Genomic DNA, 18,439 nt, shown 5'->3' on the forward strand with positions numbered 1-18,439 from the left:
CACACCGTGCCTGCCTGTCCTTGTTTTAGTGATAAGAAATATTTTTAAACTGGGGCGACGTGGGAGAAACGTAGGAATGTTTTTTAACACAAGCTGACCAACAATTGGCAGCAACATGTGAGGGAGGGGAAAGCTGTTTTGCTTCATGTTCTGTATAGCCGGCGAATAAATATAGTTTCTCTGGCATCTCTGTGAAAAACCCCAGTATATCTTGATGCCTGTGACCAAAAGCAACTTAAAAAGTATGACATTTTGAAAATAGATGAGAGGAATTATAAAGCCTTGCAAAAATGCTGACCTATGTAAAATCTGTGCCCTTGCAGGCCGCATAGTTGATTGTATAATACAGTTTGAATCATGTCCAAACCTTCAGCAAACAGCATAATCTGTCTGTAGGAACCTGTTTGTTTATTCTTGGCATGTCCACACATGTTCTTGTTACCCTTAAATTAGCTGACAGACCATACTTTTGAGTCCAACAAGGCATCTAAGCCTTCAGGCTTTGCCTTTGATTTTTTATTTATTTTTTTTCTCAGATAGCGAACAGAAGGGGCTTACAGATTCATTTCAGAAAACTTGATGTCTGGGCAGATTTTGATGTTTATAGATTGCCATTGTTTTGTAGAATCTCTGTGAGATTGATGCTATCATATCTAGAGTTATGTTGTTTGTGTATTTTCCAGCTATCTGGATAGTTAAATTCACAAATTACCGTGAAGTGGGATTCTAACAGTGTCTTTTCTTCCCCAAATCAAAAGATGGATCAAGGTGGAGTGAAGAAGATAGCGTACAGAAGAAATGACCATCTAAGCAAACTGGTCTACACTGAAAGCCCTGAGGAGGGAGGTCTTCTAAAGGTGGCTCCTCACAGTGCCATGTCCATCACCTCTCCTCCTTCTGTCGTTCTTCCATCCAGCCCATTAATGCAGCCTGGACAGGTGACCAACGGCCTCAGCAACAGCCCACTTCCAGAGGAGCTTGCCTCAGCCCCTGCCACGATCGGTTCCTCGGTTGACAGTTCAGAAACCAGGGGCCTGACCAAAGATCAGAGGCCTGAAGAGCTGCACTTGTTCCAGACGCAGACTTTCAACACCTTTGGGCATCAGGTCCTGCCCCAGTTGGATGCCAGCATGGCAGACATTACCCAGTCCTCCATGGACTCCCTCATCGGGGGGTCGGATCCCAACCTATTTGCTGTGAAAACGGAGGATTTCTCCATGGATAAAGGCGAGCAGGACCCCAACGATCTGGACCACGCCTTTGACCACATCGGCAAAGACGTGGACATGAACCAGAAACTGTTCAACGAAACCAGTCTGGATCTCCTTCAGGAGTTTGACCTCACCGCATCCCCCTCCGATTTTTACGTGGGGGACGATGACGCCTTCTTGTCCACGCTGGCAGACGATTCTTTGCTCGCAGACGGGGCAACCGAGAGGGACGTGAAACCCTCCGTGGTCGAGAGCGTCGGCACCACCGGGGCGCTCGCCAGTGTTTGCAACAGCAGCAAGGCGTCAAGCCCACTTGAGTCCAAGTCCAAGTCTCCTTCTTTGACCCCTACAACCACTTTTCCCGCCGTGGTGAAGAAAGAAAAAGATACCGACTTCATCCAGCTCTGCACACCGGGCGTGATTAAGAAGGAGAAGACGTCTTCGGGGTATTGTCAAATGAGCGGCTCGAGCCCCATCTCTATCTGTGGGGTGAGCACGTCGGGGGGCCAGAGCTTCCACTTTGGAATCAACGCCAGAAACAGCGACGCTCTGCAGGAGAAGGACCAGAAACCCGTGTCTGGCTTGTTCCTCCCAGTAACGACCATCAGTGGAGCCTGGAACCAGAACCAGGGCGACAGCTCAGCGATCCGCAGGGCCAGTGAGGTTTTCTCAAGCTCTTCCTCCTTCTCCTCCAGCTTTGCCAGGTAAATAAATGTTTGATTTAATCCTGCATAACCTTTAGAAGATAAAATAGTGATAATGTTAGTGTTTAACAGCAAGTCATTACAGTACATACAGAAATTTTAGTTCTTCTCGTAGAAGAACTAAAAGTCATTTTAGTCACTTTAGATGATAGTGACTAAAATGAGGCCCAGTTGTGTCAAAGCATAGCCCAGTATGAGTATGTCGCTGTATAATAAAGAGTTTATGGAAACTCTTGAAACATCTTTCCATACAAGGTCTTAAATTACCTCCACGGTCTTACATTTGTAAAGTGATTCATTCATTGTTTCTTCTGTTGACTTCTCTGTTTTAATTAGTTTTTGGAGGAAATATCTTTGTTCTTTATGCTTTAGCTCTGACCTGTAATATGGATTGACAATAAATACATTATATTTAGCCTTTTTTTTTTGTGCAAAATTTTAATTAAAAAAAAAGCCCAAAAGTGGCTTCTTGTGGTTTAAGTAATTGAAATCAAAATGTTTGTCTTAGCTCCAGCTCCTTTGTCATCAAACTGTGCATATAAGGAGAGTTTGGCCTTAATCCAGGCAGGGATTTCAGATGTTGTGAGGCTTGCTGTGCTTTAAGGAGTTGAATTGAGGTGAATTATGCCAGAGCTGAAAAACACAATGTACTGCTAAAATAAGGCAACGTATTGATCATTAGACATTGATAGTGACACAAAGGCTTCAGCAAAAATCCAAAAAATAACATGTAAAAATTAGGCGTAAGTTTTAAGTGCTTATTAAGGCGCGTTTTTGAAATGGGTTGATTAATCCAGTTTTAGTTAGTTAGACTGTTGTCGATAGTAGCCCTGTTGGAAACAATGTCACTTTTCTGCTGTGAGCATGGGAAAAGTCTAGCAGCTTTCTTTCTGCCAGCTGACTGGCAGTGTGCGGTGGAGAGGTAGTTCTGCGTCTCTCAACGCCGGAGAAATCTCTGGTCTCAGAAACGTTCTCGGCACAAGCTGTGGGAGCGGTACGATGGCAAATTTCAACTTGAGATTTTAAAAACCGGTTAGTGGTCATCGGCCCCTTCCTGAACTGGGCAGTCGAGCTTATGTTGGGGTTGGTACCACTAAATATTTGAGTGGAAGTGAAATAACTTGATAAATTGTTAATAAAGCTGCAAGAAGGTGGTTTAAGAAACATTTAGCTGTCAGGTTAAACTTTATCCACAGTTATCCCTCATCTGCAAAGTTGTACTGACTTCTTTTACTCTGTCTTCTAAACCCGCCACTACTTTTAATAAGAGAAGTTTCTTGCAGTATTTCAATAAGCGTTTTGTCCTGAAATGCATGATGCCAGCTTTTAAAGGTTTGCTTTTTCATTCTCCTCATTTTTATAGAAAGACGGGTGACACCTGGAAAGATTCGTTGCATGCTTCTAGACGGGTGTCGTCATGCTCTGTAACCGTTGGCTGCTGATTGATTGTTTGCTCGGCTTACATAACCCCTGTGCAGTGAAATGGTTTATGTGTCATAATTGCTTGTTGCTGTTTGCTGTCTTTGTGCTGCTTCGAAATGAAAGAACAAGGCAAGAAAAGTGAAATAGTTCTTCCCGTTATAAGAAGCTCGTACAAAAATAGAAGCATTTAAAACAATTGTTAGTTGTGATGGTAGTGATGCTATTTATAGTTCAGCCCAGACAGAGCTGAATAACCAGACTCACAATGTGATTATCAAATGCATGTTGTTTGTTTGTCCATTTTATCTTATATTCTTTCTCTATCTTTTTTTATTTTTTTTTAAAAAAAACCTTTAATATTCTTAAGTTAGAGAAACGCATAAGAACTAAAATGTGCTTATGCTATAATATATCTGTGCAAAAGAAAAATCATATTCTGTTAGTGAATGGCTTAATTTCCAGTCAAAGATCACTTAAAAACAGATGTTTGTTTTATCATGTTCATATGAACATGTTTGGAATAAATTTGGTGTGGTAAACTGAAGAGGAAATAATGAAAAAATAAACTAGTGACAGTAATTCATCCGACTCAGACGAGTCCTTATCCCAGTCACCTAATGCACCTTGCAGAAGCACCACCGTGCTGCAGCGACAACAAAAAAATTTCAGTGCTGATAGTGTTACTGAGGGTAAGTCACTTTCAGTATCAGTGTGATATTAAGTAGCCTGTCACAAATGCTAAGGCTAGCTAGCATGGCTAACCGGTGACAGTGGATAAGCAGTTTTCCTGGAGGCAAGTTATTTCTAGGCCATTAGCACACTGAGCAGCGGTGCACAAAGTTGATAGACGGTGTTAAAAACTTCCTCCTGGCTCCGATTGGTTGTTTTGGGTCAGGAGCCGTGCATTTTCCAGAAGAGTATTAGATCAGGGGAAAGATGGAGGAGCTATCACATACTATACTGTCACAACATAGTGACCATTTTAACAAATATATAAAAAAAAAAATGTATTTTGTAAACATTACATAGCTTTAAGAGAAGTTAGTATATTTAGCTAACCAAATATATATAGAAATGTGAAGGTATTATGCTATTGTAAAATATCCTGCCCAATATTTCATCCAAGCAATCCTTTGAGGTAATAATATTGCGCCCACTGACATTGCTATGACAATTCAAACTCACTATAACTTTAAAGAGATTTATTTATTTATTTATGTATTTATTTATTTATTTATTTTAGGAAACCTGGAGATAGAAAATAGGCCTCTAAATTCTGCGCATCCCTACTAGAAATTGTTTGTTTTGTAACATTTGTTGAATGTAATGTGAAAGATTGCAGTGTTTATTTTGAAGGTCTGCAAATATCTGGTTGGGTTTTGGAGTTTCAGCTTGACGACAGATAAAGCCGTCGTCGTCACAGAGAAAAGAACCTGCGTAAATAAGATAATGAACCGACTGAACTTGCTTGGTGAGAGGTTCCTTACAAGCAATCAGGGGAAAGATGAGCTTTTTTAAAGGGGGAGTCCTACTTTGATCTCAGTGACTTTGTTAACTTTTGCAGCAGCCTAAAGGGACGTCTGCTTGTTTATGGTGCGTCCCTGCTCCACTACGCAGTCGTCTGTTGTCGCAGTAATTTATTATTAGTTGGAAGCTAAAATAAATCCTTTTTTCTCTCTCTTTCTTAGATTTTCCTGAGTTTTTTTTACAGATTTGATCCATGTGTCATCTCAAAAGCATGTGCATTGGCCACACTTGGTTTAACAAGTAGAACGAACAAATTATGACCTTCAGAGATCACTCATGCATGTCCTATAAGATTAAAATTCTTTGGATGTATTGAAGGATGAAAGCGTCTCATTGTTCCTGTACTTGTTTCAGAAGCGACGCATTGACATTTCTGCTGCAGTTTTTTCATATAGTCAGTATTTAAACCTCTCCAAAACCCCCTCAAACAATGCATCTTTCATAGCTTTATTACTTAGTTGCCCTTTAAAGTGTTAGGAAGGAGGCATCATGTGGAAACGACCAGTTCTCGTGTTTGTGTCGCTCTCACATTCACGCCTGTCTGGTTTAGTATCTGACAGGGAGCGATCAACTTAGCGTTTGCACGCCAAAGGGCCTCCTGTTAACATTGTGGTTTGCTTTGCTTATTCTCGGTTCCACCTTCACTCCTCGCCGACATCTGTATGATTGCAAGGTGACCAGGAACAGGTGGGCAGAGAGACATAAGATACACCTCATCTTCTCCTAACGTGCAGCTCAGACCGCCCTGTCTTTGTGTTCCGAGTAGGTGTGTGTTTGTGTTTAAGCTTAGGCTTACGCCTGTGTGTGGTGTGAGGCTGAATTAACAGTGGGCGTGTGGCTGTTTGCCCTGTCAAACATATCAGGGCGCAAGTTCAGCATTTACATGTGTGGAGTGAGGGGAAGTTTGTTTTTATTGGGGCGCTTCTCCTTCATCCCGAGGCTCGAAGGCTGGAATGGCTTGAGGGTCGTCGGGGGGTTTCTGTCAGGCTTTCCTCTTCAGTTTCACAAGCAGTGCTGCACCTTCTTCCTACTAAATATGTCCTTGCTCGGTACTGAATAACCGACCTGCCGTAACCTCAGACTCTGACATGGTTACTCTGTGAAGGAGTGACTCAAAGTTACCCCAGTAAACAATTATTTCTCTCATAGTTATTTTGTTTTTTTGTTTTGTTGTTGTTTTAGCAGTATGACTTACAAAGCCCTTAGTTACACATAAAAAAGAATCATTTGCTCTGGGAAATGTCAGCTTTGTTACTATTTTTGGTGGAATACACACCCTGATCACGGGCTAACTGGTTCGACGATGTGAGGCGACCTGATTGAATCTGAGTTGTCGTGAAAAGAAATACCTGCGAGGAACTGCGAAAACACGCCGAAACCGAATTCCTCTGCAAGATCCCGGCTCTTTATTAGGCCTGTGTTTGCTAACCGTTGTTTGTGGGGAAGGCATTTCCTTCCCAGCCCCTGCAGACCTGTTTTGAATATTTATTAAAGAGACAAAGCGCTGTGGGTTATTTGGTCTATAAATTCAGGCTTGATCACTACCATGAGTCTTCAGGAAGTCTTGGGGGCTTTTTTTTTTTTTAATTAAGTGTTTTATATTGGTGAGCTCTTATAAAGCTGGCTTCCTGCACATGCAGACAAAAGCAGCATGGTGTTGCCTCGGCATACTGTTGCAGCAGCATGCAAAGCTTTTACACAAACTTTACACGCCTCTGTTACAATACCAGCTTTTTGAGCCTCAAAAAAATGAAGAATTATTTGCAAACGTTTGCAACTTGATGTGGTCAATCTTGATGTGTTACAAAGTTTACAAAGAATCCAAATAAACTCGCTGTACAAAGTGCAAAAGAATTGCCTAGCATGCACATCATCAATAGAAAATTTGAGACATTAACTCGACAGAGAGGGCTGATCACAACACACAGGTAGTTTTAACAGGTTAAAAATGCAAATTGCCTTGATAGGACGAAATCTGCTGTAATCTCTGCTTTTGTTTGACTGAAACTTTTTCTTCAAAAACAAAAACCTCTGCACCAGGAACCTTTTGGGGAAACCGGGTTACGGTTAGAACCAGGCTCCGAAACTAGACGTTTTGTCTCAGCGGGTAGAATAATTTGTAGGTCGAAATGCCAGTAGCTTTTCACCCCAAACGTTCATGTCTGCAAGTAACCTGAGGATAAAGAGGGACTTTGGCTTACAGAAACCACTGGGGAATGCAAATATGAAACCGTCTCAACAACAGATTGACTTAAGAAGAAAATTTAAGGTTTTGCAATGGCCTAGCTGAATCCAGAGGTAAAACTAACACAAAGTCTGAGGAGTCACCTGACAAAAGTTGTGTGTAGAAATGTCTTCATTACTGGGGATATTTGGAGAACCTTGCAGTGGGGAAATGTCACCAAGTCAGGCTGCGGGACCCAGACAAACCCCTAACAAATGAAGCTGAAAATGAATCATAATGTGCTTCTAAAAAGGGTGTCACCATGCAACCAACTTCTTTCACCAAAGCTTTTTTTTTTTTACATTAGACTGCCACTGCGTGTTTTTCATGCGCATCCTTGTGGCCGTCCTTATTCAAGAGTTTTCCGTTCATCTTGTATTTCCAGCATCAGTTCAGTTTTGGGGCCAATACCTCTAAATATTTAAGTGGAGCTGAAACAACGTGGTAAATTGTTAATGAACCAGAGAACAGCTGGTTAAAACTTAACAAAGAACAACCTCATCTGTAAGGATGCGACGTCCTGATGGTGGGTTAGCGGTAGCTAAAAGGCGTAGTTTTAGCCGAGCTGCTTGTGGTTTCTTTGACTTTCATGAAGCAGTAGCTGAATCTCGTGTTTTATGTGTTCGGCTGTTTTTATTGGTGTAATTAGGACAACAACCTCTGTATTACTGCTACATGAATAGGCAGCCTGTATAGTGCGTTAGTGCGGTAACTCATTCAGTGCAGTTCACAAGAGTTTTCACTTCACAATGCTTGTCGCCTCAGGTTTTTTACACAAGATCAAGTAACTAAAGCACATTCCCTACCTACCTGAACCAACTTCAGGCTTGTCTGCTATTGTTTAAGTTATATTACTATGCATTGTACAAGCCTGCAGCAGTCTTTAAAAGGTAAACAGCGCCAACTGCATCTGCTTGATAATACAAGACCCCATCTTGAATTAGTCTGGAGGATTTTTTTCTGTTTAAGCAAAATATTGCTTTAAAAGTATTGGTTAGACTTTATGAACTAACAAACACATCATTACAGATACACAAAATTAAATAATGGTTGCTTTTTAATAGGGCTATAAGTACTTTAGCTGGACGTTGTCTGGTAAAGTTATGAAAGCAGAGTGCATTCACACCAGCCCTGTTTAGTCCGCTTTTCACCAAACTGGTTTGTTTGCCTCGAAAGTTCGGTTCGGGGAGGAGTGAATGCGCAATCGAGCTTTGATGCAGACTAAAGAAAGTCCTCCTAAAAGCTTAGGTGTCAGGTCGAAGTGAACTCTGGTGCGATGCGGATCCATGTATATGAACGGCAAGCGGACCGGAGACCGCTTCAAAAGCAGAAAGTGGACAAAGTGCAGGGGTTTCTAAGTACATACAACCAAAACACACACACACACACACGCGTGTCTAGAGCTAGCGTTAAAAATGTCTTGCGGTCTTTTGCTAAAGACAAAAGAGAACTCTTACAATAGCTAAAATCCATTTTTTTTTATATCTATCTTGTGAAGAAGGAAGTTGGCTCTGTGTCTTTTTCGGAGCCTTTTGGGTCATTTTCTTTGATGGTTCTTGGTGAAACGCCGCCACAGACGAGGAGGGGAACAGGTTTTTTAAAGGGTTTGGTTCCTTTGACTCGGTACAGTATGAAATCAAACCGCACCAGCTGAAAATGTAACACATGTTGGAATTTTGGTTCCAAATTGAACCAAGCCTACCATTATACCCGCTGTGAAAACAACCCAAGTTGATACACAAGTCAGCATCTGTTCTTTAGCTAACTGCTGGTGTTAAACCGGAGGACTAGAAGACTTGGACTGCATTTAATCACCTGTAGTTCAAAATTGGAAGTATTTGTTATCAACATTATCCCATGTTTCCTAACCCTAGCATTTAAAAACTCCAATCTTTTTAATGCTACAGAGAAGAATGTTGTCCAAAAGCTTCTTTAAACCATTTAAAAAGATCAGCATTTAATGTGAGTTTAGTGATTGCATCAAACAGGGTCATGACTTTGTACTTAATGTCTATTGATCTATAAACCGTAAATGTATCCTCAGCATTTTTCATAATGTCCTTCAGTAGCCGGGTCATGGATTGAGTTTATTCCTCCCTCTGTTGATCGTTTTATTAATTACATGGAATAACACCGTCTCTCTCCTGTACAGATGGGATGAGTGACGAAAAATGAAAAATTAGACTTAAATAATATTATCACCTATTATTTATTTGCAATTTAGCTTCTGCTTCTATAAATAGTATTGTTTTTTACTATGTATTTATTGGAGACAATATCGCTTTATCCCCCCTGCAGCTGCACTTTTTTGATCAACATTACTGATCAGGTATATCTAACGGGGCCTTCTATGAATTCAGACGTTTCCTTTTTATTTAACAAAACCACTGACGGAAAACAGCAGATGGTTTGAGAAGTGTCTGCTGAAAGGCAGCAATGCCGAAGCGGAGAGTCGCAGTAAGTGAGATCCTGCTGCCGTCTGGAATTAGGCCGCCAGACGAGGTGCCTGGACAAGCCAGAGATCTCACTGTGGTGGGAGAACTCCAGGGTGTTTCTCACACGGGAATACCGAGTATGCTCTGAGAAACTGACTGACTCACTGTTTAATAAAGCTTCAAAGAGAGGGGGGGAATAAAAAAAAGCATAATAAAGTGGATTACACCCCGGCGACCAGGTGCTGAAACATTGCGCTTTGTCTCAACTTCTGTTATTGACTTTCTTTAATCAGTAAAACCCCTGCATGAACACGTAGAAGTTACATAAGTTTTTAAAACAAACGACAAAAAAAAAAAATCTTAAAAACTGTTTTTGTTGCTGTAATTGCGATGTGGGTATGCTTGTTGGCCCTGCGGCTGTTTTTCCACAGCTGTGGCGTTTCCAGGACTTTGCAGTAACTTGAACACGCATGCTTCGTGACGACCAACCGAGCCGGATACCGTAGTGGAGCTGGTAATTATCTGGTAATTATTTTTGTCTTCGAAAGAACGGTGGCGTTGTAGAAAAATCTGTGAATGAAGCAGTCCTGGTGGCTTAAGCAGCGCTCCGACGCCATCCAGTTTGATTGAGCCGTTTCTGGTCCGTAGGGGTTTTATAAATAGCTGTGTGCTTTCATATAAAGCCCACGTCGTGCGTGAGAGTGTTGGCGGTTCTCGGCTTTCGCTATCTGCTGATCGCGTGGTCAGAGGAGCAAATGTTGCCGCGCCACACCCCTCGTCTCCTCTCTGTCTCTGTCCGTACGCTCAGAACTGGTTCAGGTCCACTCAGCTGGTTTGATTTTTCCAGCGCTTCCCCTGAGCCACATCAATACCTCCCTTTGAACGGCTCTTCTAGTAAATATTCGAATGCTTCATAAGTTACTGTCTACAAAACGCTGCTATCTGAAATGATCACATTCTACTGGGTTTTTTTTTTTTGTTTGTTTTTTTTTTTAACAAAACTGTGTTTTTGAACATTGTCGTCTAATATTTCAGGCCTCTCTGAGCGTGCTTTCTTGTCCTGAACACTTTCTTGTTGCTAAAACTCCATTTCACATGCGGTGTCGTAACATTAAACCGCACATAAATGAATAAAGGTATGAGCTAATAGTTGATCGCTGCTGATTCAATGTCAAAGTCCTGTTGAATCAACAAGCAGAAACGCTGATCTGGATGCAAAATGTTCTTCATGCATTTTAACCAGTTAAGTCGGACTCCGTCAGCCCCCCTCCGGACCTCTGACATAAGCCAACTCTTGTTAGTGAAAACTGAAAACACTGGAGCTCTGTGACGGCCTCTCTGTGTCTGTCCATCTTCACCCCCTGCAACCAAGGGCAGAGAGCTTGTCTGTCAGCAGAAACTCTTGAGCTGCTGCAAATCACCTCCATGCTTCAGCCTGCGTGTTTAGGTGTGTGTGAGATGCACGCTTGTTGTCTTCGTGCATTCATGTGTGGGTGTGTGCACGTGTGGGCGTGTCATTAGGGCCGCCGATGGCGGGAGCGACCGCGCGTCTGCACGAAGCTCTCGCTCTTCTGACCTACTTTCCTTCCCGCCTCCCCACATCTGGCGCCGAGTGAATGCACCGGATCAAATGCCAGCCATTCCAGCTGCTTTCACACTGGCGCTGCATGCCCGTGCAGCCGCCGCTTTCATTCTTCTGTTTACTTCTTGTTCTGGTTTAGCATAAGCAGGCCTCTGGAAATTTGTTGCTGTGTCGAGGTTTGGGAGAGGCAGCAAACTGTCTGATGGTTTTGCCTCTCTTCCTTGTTTTTTTTTTCTTTTTTTTTTTGTTGTTTTTTCCCTGTCATTGTTGAGTCAGCGGAGTGAAACTTGGGAAAGAGGGGAGCTAAGGACGATAAGTTTCCACTCAGCAGACAGCCTTCAATTCATTTTACAGACCAGGAAGCAGGTTCCCATCTACACTGTTACTAACGGCTCCCTTCAGGAAACTAATATGGAAACTCGGATCCTTTGGGGTTGTTTTTCTTTCGCTTCATCATGTTCGGTTTCCTCCTGTGGTTCTGAAGCCAAAGCAGTAGCTGCTGCTTTGGGCAACAAAAAAAAAAAAATAAAATAAAATATTAGGTAATCGAAACAAGTTTGTAAGTACAGCAGGGCTGCTGTGGATGAAAGGTGATCATTTATCACACACATTTGTTAATACCAGTTCAATAGTGTCTGGCCTTGTCACTTTAAAAGGAAAAACAAAACTTTTCATTTTTTTTTTACCTTTTCCCTTTTTTTTTTTTTTTTTTTGTTGGGATTGGGTTGGTTTTTTTAGTTTTTTTTTTCTTTTTTTTTGGGCTTGAATTGTTTATTTTTGCTGATTTGTTTTGGCACTTATTTTGTTATTTTTTCCGAAAAAAAAGGAAATTTGGAGAAAGTACAACATACTCAGAACAATTATTAAGCAAAAGCGCCACTAAAGAAAAATATATTTACGTATATATTTTGCATTAAGATTAAAGAAAACTTTTGTCTGTAAATATTTTCTGTCTTCATTTTTTTAGCTGCCGATGTATCCGTCGCTACAATGTTCAAGCGAACACTAAAGGAATGCTACGTTATTGCATTTTGGACAATGAAATGTTTTTTTTCTTCTTCTTCTTTAACAGCGGATTGAATTATTTGTTTATTTGCATATTTTAATGTTGTTCTTGTATAAAAAAAGACTTAAGCGGTTCACTGAAAAATCAGCAGAACATGCCGGTAGTAAATTACTTAAATAGTTATTAGGGTTTTTTTGATATATAGACTAAATACAGAATAAACACGTGCAAAGTTCAGTAGCAATTTAATTGTTTCCACAGCAGGTTTAATCATTTCTAGTCAGTTCATCACCGTCGTGTGCTGGAAAAACAAACGGAGAAATGACACAACTTCATTCAGCCTCACCCAGCTCCCTTCAAACTAGTAGATGCTGACAAATATGACTTGCATGCAGCCTTGCTCTCACACAATAGTGTTGAGGGACATATTAATAGTGGCCTATGCATAACTACTGCATGAAGTGTCTAAACACAACGGCTCTTTGGAGTGTCGCATGCTTCCCTTCCTAATGGCCCCGTGTGTCGTTAAACGACGCCGCGGCCATAAAACATTTGACATCTTAAGAGGCTCGCAAAGGCGAACACTGCATTTACGTTTGCCAGGTGGCATGTCGAGGTCCTCGCATGCGAAACGTGCGCCGTGGCGTTTCTTTTTAGCGTTTGCGAGCGCACGCTGCAGATGTTTTCGGAGTGGAACACAGTCAGACTGTCTCCTCTCGCCCTCCCTGCAGCTGTGTTGTTGTTCTGCGTGTGAGAATGATTCAGAGCGTGCAGACCAGTTCCTGCCGTACTATTTTGGTTGGTCTGACCTCGGGGAAAGAAGCACTTCCTTGAGCTCGTCCCCTGCCTTCCTCCGTTTGCTCATAGAGGCTTGACGGAGAGACGGTTGGGTCGCCTTCGCATAGAAAGCCGCACTTAAAACATGTACGGTTGAAAGCGCGAGCATTGGACAAGCATACGTTGGAGTTGGGTTGCAGTTTTCTCACATCTTCAGTGGATTGCGATGTGATGGACCAACATAAAGTTTTGTATGATTGTGACGCGGAGGGAAGGACTGTACATGGTTTTCTAAATAATCTACTAATAAACATTCAAAATGTGTGGCATTTATTTGTGTGCAGGCTTATGTTTGAGCTTGAGACATTTTACAAAGAAAAACTGGCAAATATTTTCTCCCAAGACGGGGAAACATGTAGAGACATACCCTAAAACACTGAGGTCAAGTTTATTTGTAGAGCGCATTTCAGGAACAATGCAGATCAAAGTGCTTTTTATGTTTTTGAAAGGAGTAAACATTATGTTGTAATGCCACAATGAAAAATCATTGAGTAAATACACCTCAAGAATGCTGAACAACGTTCCCCTTACTACTAGGCAGCTCTAAGCAGGTGGGGTTTTAAATAATTCAGTGTTTCAGCATCTTTGCAGTTTTCTGCTGATGTAGCAAAATGTGGTTCTACAGATTACCTCAGAGCGGAGGAAGGTAAATGCACTCCACACTTTTTAGATTTAGATTTCTCAGAAAATATGAAAAATATGATTTTTTTTTTTTTTTTTTTAAATCAGTTTACCAATTGAATTTGAACTTGAATTTCAAAATTCAAGTTCAAGTTTGTGGTTCTTGGAGAGGTAACCATGAAGCAGGGCGCTGGGATTATTGTTGGCGAACCCCCCAACCCATATAAACCCGTGATCGATCTCCCTGCTGCAAACTGCAGCAGCCTCGTTTCCGTGTGGTAATCTTGACAAAATCGACGCCCGTCTCGGATTGGCTGTAATCTTCTGGCCGATAGTAAACTCTCGGGGAATGCGAGAGCTTCCTGTTGACAGCGAGCGTTAACTCATACAGATGGTTTCTGAAAGAGGAAATTTGGTCTCACCACAGAGCTCTGCAGCTTCAAGCAGTTTGCCTCCGACGGTCCACACAGACAGATTTGCATATTCTGTGTCTGATGGTATAACTGCGACGTAAGCTGCTTAATTTGAGGTCCGCTTGCGCGCTGGACGGCGGTGACTTCATTTAACGCGCACTCGTCGTCATCGTCGTCGTTGTTGTTGTTGTTGTTGTTGTTGTTGTTGTTGTTGGGAGCGTATCGTGAGTGAGGTAATAGGGTCTGAAAGCCCTGCAGCAAAGCCGACACCACCTCGCTGACTGAGAGGACAAACTGGTTCCCCCTTTATTTCGTCCACCGTCGTTATCTTCATCTCTGTGAAGCGGATCACTGGCCAGAGTGGCTAAAAGCTAAAAAGGGCTTTGAATGTGCTTCGTGGTTTCTCTCTTTGATCCTAAGCAATTAATTAATTCAGTTCCACGCGACGATAAATCCGTAGATTATAGCTCATTTATTCGCGTGGCTGACCCCTCCGCCCCTCCCTCACGGTTTTGCTCCCACTGACCACTTTGTTCAGGCTGACCCAACAGAGGTGGGTCTGTGCCAGCCTGTGCTCACAGCTTGCCGTCTATGACTCCCCCTGCACACAGATGTTGATTTGTCTCCGACAACTGCCCTCGCTGTCGGCCCCAGACGATGCGCCAGTTCGCTGCTACCTAATCCGTCTCTGCGCTCGTGTATCAACAATTTCGACGGGCAACAAGTCCAGGGCGAAAGTGGATCGAGAACCAACTTCTCCGACTGGGAAAACAACAGAGGCTTTACGGTTAATTCTCCAGCCTCCGTTCAGCCGTAACCTCTTGAATTACAACCCACCAAAGAATTCAGGCTTCCCTGAATTCTTGGGGCTGCAATCCTTTTCAGTGCCTCTCTTTTGTTTTGATACGCTGGACGTATATTTGAGTTTAGTTATTAGCTGCTTCTGTTGTCTGTTTTAGTTTTGCACAGATAAAAACCGTAGGGCAACATCTTAGGCTGTTAATGTTTTAATAAATTGAAATTCTGTTTAATATCTTTGCAGCTAATTCAACATAGCTGATTTTTATTCCACCTAAAAAGTCTCCGATGATATGGCTCATGCAACACTTCAAACATTCGATTGCAGAATATGTTTTAGAAATATAAACACTTTTTAATTAAAAAGGGAAAAGGAGTGCTTTGAAACAAAAAAGAGGGAAAAAATCAAGATGTTTGTGAGGTTGTGCTTAAAAATGTGCTGAATAATTAAAGACAAGATTTCAAATATGTTTAGTCTTTTGGTTGCTCATGCTGTGCTCTGCTTTTGGAGTTCATGACTGAGACGTGAACTTCAGGCCAGAAGCTGCAGCAACCAAGACGGTCTTCCTCTCTGGCTGTCCTGGTAAAGGCCGGCAACCTGCTTTGTTTGGAAAAACTGTACTCTCTGTGTCACAAACACNCTACTAGAAATTGTTTGTTTTGTAACATTTGTTGAATGTAATGTGAAAGATTGCAGTGTTTATTTTGAAGGTCTGCAAATATCTGGTTGGGTTTTGGAGTTTCAGCTTGACGACAGATAAAGCCGTCGTCGTCACAGAGAAAAGAACCTGCGCAAATAAGATAATGAACCGACTGAACTTGCTTGGTGAGAGGTTCCTTACAAGCAATCAGGGGAAAGATGAGCATTTTTAAAGGGGGAGTCCTACTTTGATCTCAGTGACTTTGTTAACTTTTGCAGCAGCCCAAAGGGACGTCTGCTTGTTTATGGTGCGTCCCTGCTCCACTACGCAGTCGTCTGTTGTCGCAGTAATTTATTATTAGTTGGAAGCTAAAATAAATCCTTTTTTCTCTCTCTTTCTTAGATTTTCCTGAGTTTTTTTTACAGATTTGATCCATGTGTCATCTCAAAAGCATGTGCAATGGCCACACTTGGTTTAACAAGTAGAACGAACAAATTATGACCTTCAGAGATCACTCATGCATGTCCTATAAGATTAAAATTCTTTGGATGTATTGAAGGATGAAAGCGTCTCATTGTTCCTGTACTTGTTTCAGAAGCGACGCATTGACATTTCTGCTGCAGTTTTTTCATATAGTCAGTATTTAAACCTCTCCAAAACCCCCTCAAACAATGCATCTTTCATAGCTTTATTACTTAGTTGCCCTTTAAAGTGTTAGGAAGGAGGCATCATGTGGAAACGACCAGTTCTCGTGTTTGTGTCGCTCTCACATTCACGCCTGTCTGGTTTAGTATCTGACAGGGAGCGATCAACTTAGCGTTTGCACGCCAAAGGGCCTCCTGTTAACATTGTGGTTTGCTTTGCTTATTCTCGGTTCCACCTTCACTCCTCGCCGACATCTGTATGATTGCAAGGTGACCAGGAACAGGTGGGCAGAGAGACATAAGATACACCTCATCTTCTCCTAACGTGCAGCTCAGACCGCCCTGTCTTTGTGTTCCGAGTAGGTGTGTGTTTGTGTTTAAGCTTAGGCTTACGCCTGTGTGTGGTGTGAGGCTGAATTAACAGTGGGCGTGTGGCTGTTTGCCCTGTCAAACATATCAGGGCGCAAGTTCAGCATTTACATGTGTGGAGTGAGGGGAAGTTTGTTTTTATTGGGGCGCTTCTCCTTCATCCCGAGGCTCGAAGGCTGGAATGGCTTGAGGGTCGTCGGGGGGTTTCTGTCAGGCTTTCCTCTTCAGTTTCACAAGCAGTGCTGCACCTTCTTCCTACTAAATATGTCCTTGATCGGTACTGAGTAACCGACCTGCCGTAACCTCAGACTCCGACATGGTTACTCTGTGAAGGAGTGACTCAAAGTTACCCCAGTAAACAATTATTTCTCTCATAGTTATTTTTTTTTTTTGTTTTGTTTTGTTGTTTTAGCAGTATGACTTACAAAGCCCTTAGTTACACATAAAAAAGAATCATTTGCTCTGGGAAATGTCAGCTTTGTTACTATTTTTGGTGGAATACACACCCTGATCACGGGCTAACTGGTTCGACGATGTGAGGCGACCTGATTGAATCTGAGTTGTCGTGAAAAGAAATACCTGCGAGGAACTGCGAAAACACGCCGAAACCGAATTCCTCTGCAAGATCCCGGCTCTTTATTAGGCCTGTGTTTGCTAACCGTTGTTTGTGGGGAAGGCATTTCCTTCCCAGCCCCTGCAGACCTGTTTTGAATATTTATTAAAGAGACAAAGCGCTGTGGGTTATTTGGTCTATAAATTCAGGCTTGATCACTACCATGAGTCTTCAGGAAGTCTTGGGGGCTTTTTTTTTTTTTAATTAAGTGTTTTATATTGGTGAGCTCTTATAAAGCTGGCTTCCTGCACATGCAGACAAAAGCAGCATGGTGTTGCCTCGGCATACTGTTGCAGCAGCATGCAAAGCTTTTACACAAACTTTACACGCCTCTGTTACAATACCAGCTTTTTGAGCCTCAAAAAAATGAAGAATTATTTGCAAACGTTTGCAACTTGATGTGGTCAATCTTGATGTGTTACAAAGTTTACAAAGAATCCAAATAAACTCGCTGTACAAAGTGCAAAAGAATTGCCTAGCATGCACATCATCAATAGAAAATTTGAGACATTAACTCGACAGAGAGGGCTGATCACAACACACAGGTAGTTTTAACAGGTTAAAAATGCAAATTGCCTTGATAGGACGAAATCTGCTGTAATCTCTGCTTTTGTTTGACTGAAACTTTTTCTTCAAAAACAAAAACCTCTGCACCAGGAACCTTTTGGGGAAACCGGGTTACGGTTAGAACCAGGCTCCGAAACTAGACGTTTTGTCTCAGCGGGTAGAATAATTTGTAGGTCGAAATGCCAGTAGCTTTTCACCCCAAACGTTCATGTCTGCAAGTAACCTGAGGATAAAGAGGGACTTTGGCTTACAGAAACCACTGGGGAATGCAAATATGAAACCGTCTCAACAACAGATTGACTTAAGAAGAAAATTTAAGGTTTTGCAATGGCCTAGCTGAATCCAGAGGTAAAACTAACACAAAGTCTGAGGAGTCACCTGACAAAAGTTGTGTGTAGAAATGTCTTCATTACTGGGGATATTTGGAGAACCTTGCAGTGGGGAAATGTCACCAAGTCAGGCTGCGGGACCCAGACAAACCCCTAACAAATGAAGCTGAAAATGAATCATAATGTGCTTCTAAAAAGGGTGTCACCATGCAACCAACTTCTTTCACCAAAGCTTTTTTTTTTTTACATTAGACTGCCACTGCGTGTTTTTCATGCGCATCCTTGTGGCCGTCCTTATTCAAGAGTTTTCCGTTCATCTTGTATTTCCAGCATCAGTTCAGTTTTGGGGCCAATACCTCTAAATATTTAAGTGGAGCTGAAACAACGTGGTAAATTGTTAATGAACCAGAGAACAGCTGGTTAAAACTTAACAAAGAACAACCTCATCTGTAAGGATGCGACGTCCTGATGGTGGGTTAGCGGTAGCTAAAAGGCG

At 42.0% G+C, this 18,439-nt stretch overlaps 1 protein-coding gene across 1 annotated transcript in view; it reads left to right on the top strand.

The window, feature by feature from the left end:
• The window catches only part of nr3c1 (nuclear receptor subfamily 3, group C, member 1 (glucocorticoid receptor)), a 38,741-nt gene that overhangs the window by 2,428 nt on the left and 17,874 nt on the right, over positions 1-18,439 (top strand). The window contains exon 2 of the mRNA XM_007548397.2: positions 759-1,915. Coding sequence (XP_007548459.1) covers positions 759-1,915 — 1,157 coding nt within the window. The remainder of the gene's footprint in view (positions 1-758; positions 1,916-18,439) is intronic.

This window comes from Poecilia formosa, unplaced genomic scaffold, assembly GCF_000485575.1.
Source record: "Poecilia formosa unplaced genomic scaffold, Poecilia_formosa-5.1.2 Scaffold26, whole genome shotgun sequence".
NCBI lineage: Eukaryota > Metazoa > Chordata > Actinopteri > Cyprinodontiformes > Poeciliidae > Poecilia > Poecilia formosa.